The sequence below is a fragment of the Aureococcus anophagefferens genome (genome assembly GCF_000186865.1).
Source record: "Aureococcus anophagefferens unplaced genomic scaffold AURANscaffold_4, whole genome shotgun sequence".
In the NCBI taxonomy this organism is placed as follows: domain Eukaryota; class Pelagophyceae; order Pelagomonadales; family Pelagomonadaceae; genus Aureococcus; species Aureococcus anophagefferens.
In genome coordinates this window covers 2,847,657-2,849,737 of record NW_008705564.1, presented here as the reverse complement: position 1 = coordinate 2,849,737, position 2,081 = coordinate 2,847,657, and the positions used below count along the sequence as shown (strand labels likewise).

General features: G+C 73.3%; 2 protein-coding genes across 2 annotated transcripts in view; both read right to left on the bottom strand.

The window, feature by feature from the left end:
- AURANDRAFT_62397 (hypothetical protein) overlaps positions 1 to 446 on the bottom strand; it is a gene marked incomplete at both ends in the record, with an annotated part of 876 nt that extends 430 nt beyond the window's left edge. The window contains one exon of the mRNA XM_009036192.1: positions 249 to 446. Coding sequence (XP_009034440.1) covers positions 249 to 446 — 198 coding nt within the window. The remainder of the gene's footprint in view (positions 1 to 248) is intronic.
- Positions 447 to 1,310: 864 nt separating this feature from the next.
- Positions 1,311 to 2,081, bottom strand: part of AURANDRAFT_62396 (hypothetical protein) — a gene marked incomplete at both ends in the record, with an annotated part of 1,173 nt that continues 402 nt past the window's right edge. The window contains one exon of the mRNA XM_009036191.1: positions 1,311 to 2,078. Within this exon, the coding sequence (XP_009034439.1) occupies positions 1,311 to 2,078 (768 nt within the window). The remainder of the gene's footprint in view (positions 2,079 to 2,081) is intronic.

Here is a 2,081-nt window from a genome sequence, read left to right as displayed (position 1 = left end):
TCGTCGCGCGCGCGCGCGAGGGCCGCCTTCTCCTGCGTCGCCGCCGCCGCCGCCTCCTTGAGCTTGCGCAGGAAGCCCCGGAGCCGCTCGTTCTCCTTCTTGAGGCGCTCGCCCGTCGCCGCGGCCTCGGCGCCCGCGGTCGCCGTCGCGGCGGCCGCGGTCGCCGCGGCCGTGATCCCCGCGAGCTCGGCCTCGGCGGCCTCGGCGCGGGACATCGCGCCGGCGCCGCGCTCCTGGGCCGACGCGACGGCGGCCTCCAGCGCCTCGACGCGCGCCTCGAGCTCGATGACGCGCGCGCCCTCGCGGACGGCCTCGGCGTCGCTCGCCTCGCGGCCGCGCACGGCGGCGTCCAGGCCCTCGGCGGCGGCGCGGCGCTTCGTGAAGAGCCGGCGCAGGTCCGCGAGCGTCGACTGGAAGCCCGCGTGCTCCTCCTCGAGCACGCCCATTGCGCTTGAAACGCTGCCACAGGCGCTCGGCGCTCTCGCGATCGAGAGGAAATCGCGCCGCGCCTGCTTTGGGAGCTGAGGCCGGGGGTGAACGCGACGGCCGCGGCGACCGCGCGCCGCGCCTCCGACGTCTTCAGCCGCGGACGCGCGCGGCACGTCGAACTCGCGGGATTGCCAGGACGCGCAGCGGCGCATGACGAACGTGCCGAGCGACGCGAGGAGCACGAACGCGCTTGTCGGACGAAGTAGGTTCCGGAGTCCTTCGCGTCCGACTCGGAGTCGGGCTCGAAAAGCGCGAGCGCGCGACGCAGGCGGTCGGGCCCGAGCGCGTCGAAGAGTGCGAGAGCACTACGCCAGGACGGCTCGCTCGGTGGCGGCTCTCTAGCATAGTTCTGCGTCTATGCATGGGTAGCGGCGTCACTGCTCTTCATCCTGGCGTCGTGCCGCAGTGCCCGGGGCCCGGGGGTGCGACGCGGTGGCCCGCGGGCTCGGCGCGACGCTGGAACTCCTCGTCGACATGGATGCAAAGAAGCTCAACATCGCCAACGCGAACTATCCGGGGAAAACCAAAATCCTGTACCTGACTTCAGGATCCGTCGAGGCGCCGCTGATTAGGGGGTGTGGCCCCGGGCCCGACCCAGGTTTTGCCCCAATTGGCGTGAACTGGGACGGCGGACGTGAGGAAGAGACCTTCTTTGTTGAAAGGCTGCGGGCTACTGCGCGGGCGCTGTGGCCCGGCGTCGAGCCCTTGCTGGAGGGAGAGCCTGATTTGAAGATAGGGACCCTGTTTTCAGATGGAACGTGGCAGCGTTTCGACAGCGACAGCAACCCGCCGCACCAACCCCGAGACAACCAAAAGAACCCCTAGTAGTCGTCGTAGTACACCTCCTCGAGGCAGAGGCCGCAGGCGGGCGCGGCCTTGGCCGGGTTGTCCGCGCGGCGCGCGCCGGGCGCGAGGAGCGCCGGGATCGCGTCCCGGGGCAGCGCGCCGTCGGCGACGGCGACGGCGGCGCCGACGACGTTGCGCACCATCTTGTAGAGCGCGCCGTCGAGCTCGAAGGTCAGCGTCGCGTCGCCGCCGCCCTCGTCCAAAAGCGTCGCCGACCGGATGGAGCGCGTCGTCGACCGCGCGGCGCCCGACGGGTCGACGCCCGGCGCGTTGTTCGCGAAGGCCGCGAAGTCGTGCTCGCCCACGAAGCACGCGAGCGCGTCGTCGAGGCGGCCGAAGTCGACGGCGCGGTAGGCGACGTGGCCCCGGTACAGGCGGCCCAGCGGGTCCGCGCTGCCTCTCCGCGCCGTCAGCCGGTACGCGTAGCGCTTGCCCGCGGCGTTGGCGATGGCGTGCCAGGGCAGGCCCTCCCGCGCCTGCCAGGGCTTGGGCGCCGGCGCCGGGCGCAGGTCGTGCACGCGCGCGTCGTCGGGCAGCAGCCGGTTGATCTGGTGCTCCAACAGCTCGAGCGGCGCGCCGCCGAGCGGCGCGACCGGCAGGTCCGCGTGGGCGCACTGGCCGCGCGCGTGGACGCCCGCGTCCGTGCGCGACGCGCCGAGCGTCGGAATATCCGCGCCGCCGAAGCGCGTGCGCAGCGCCGCGTTGAGCTCGCCCTGGACCGTGCGCGCGCGGCCGGGCTGCACCTG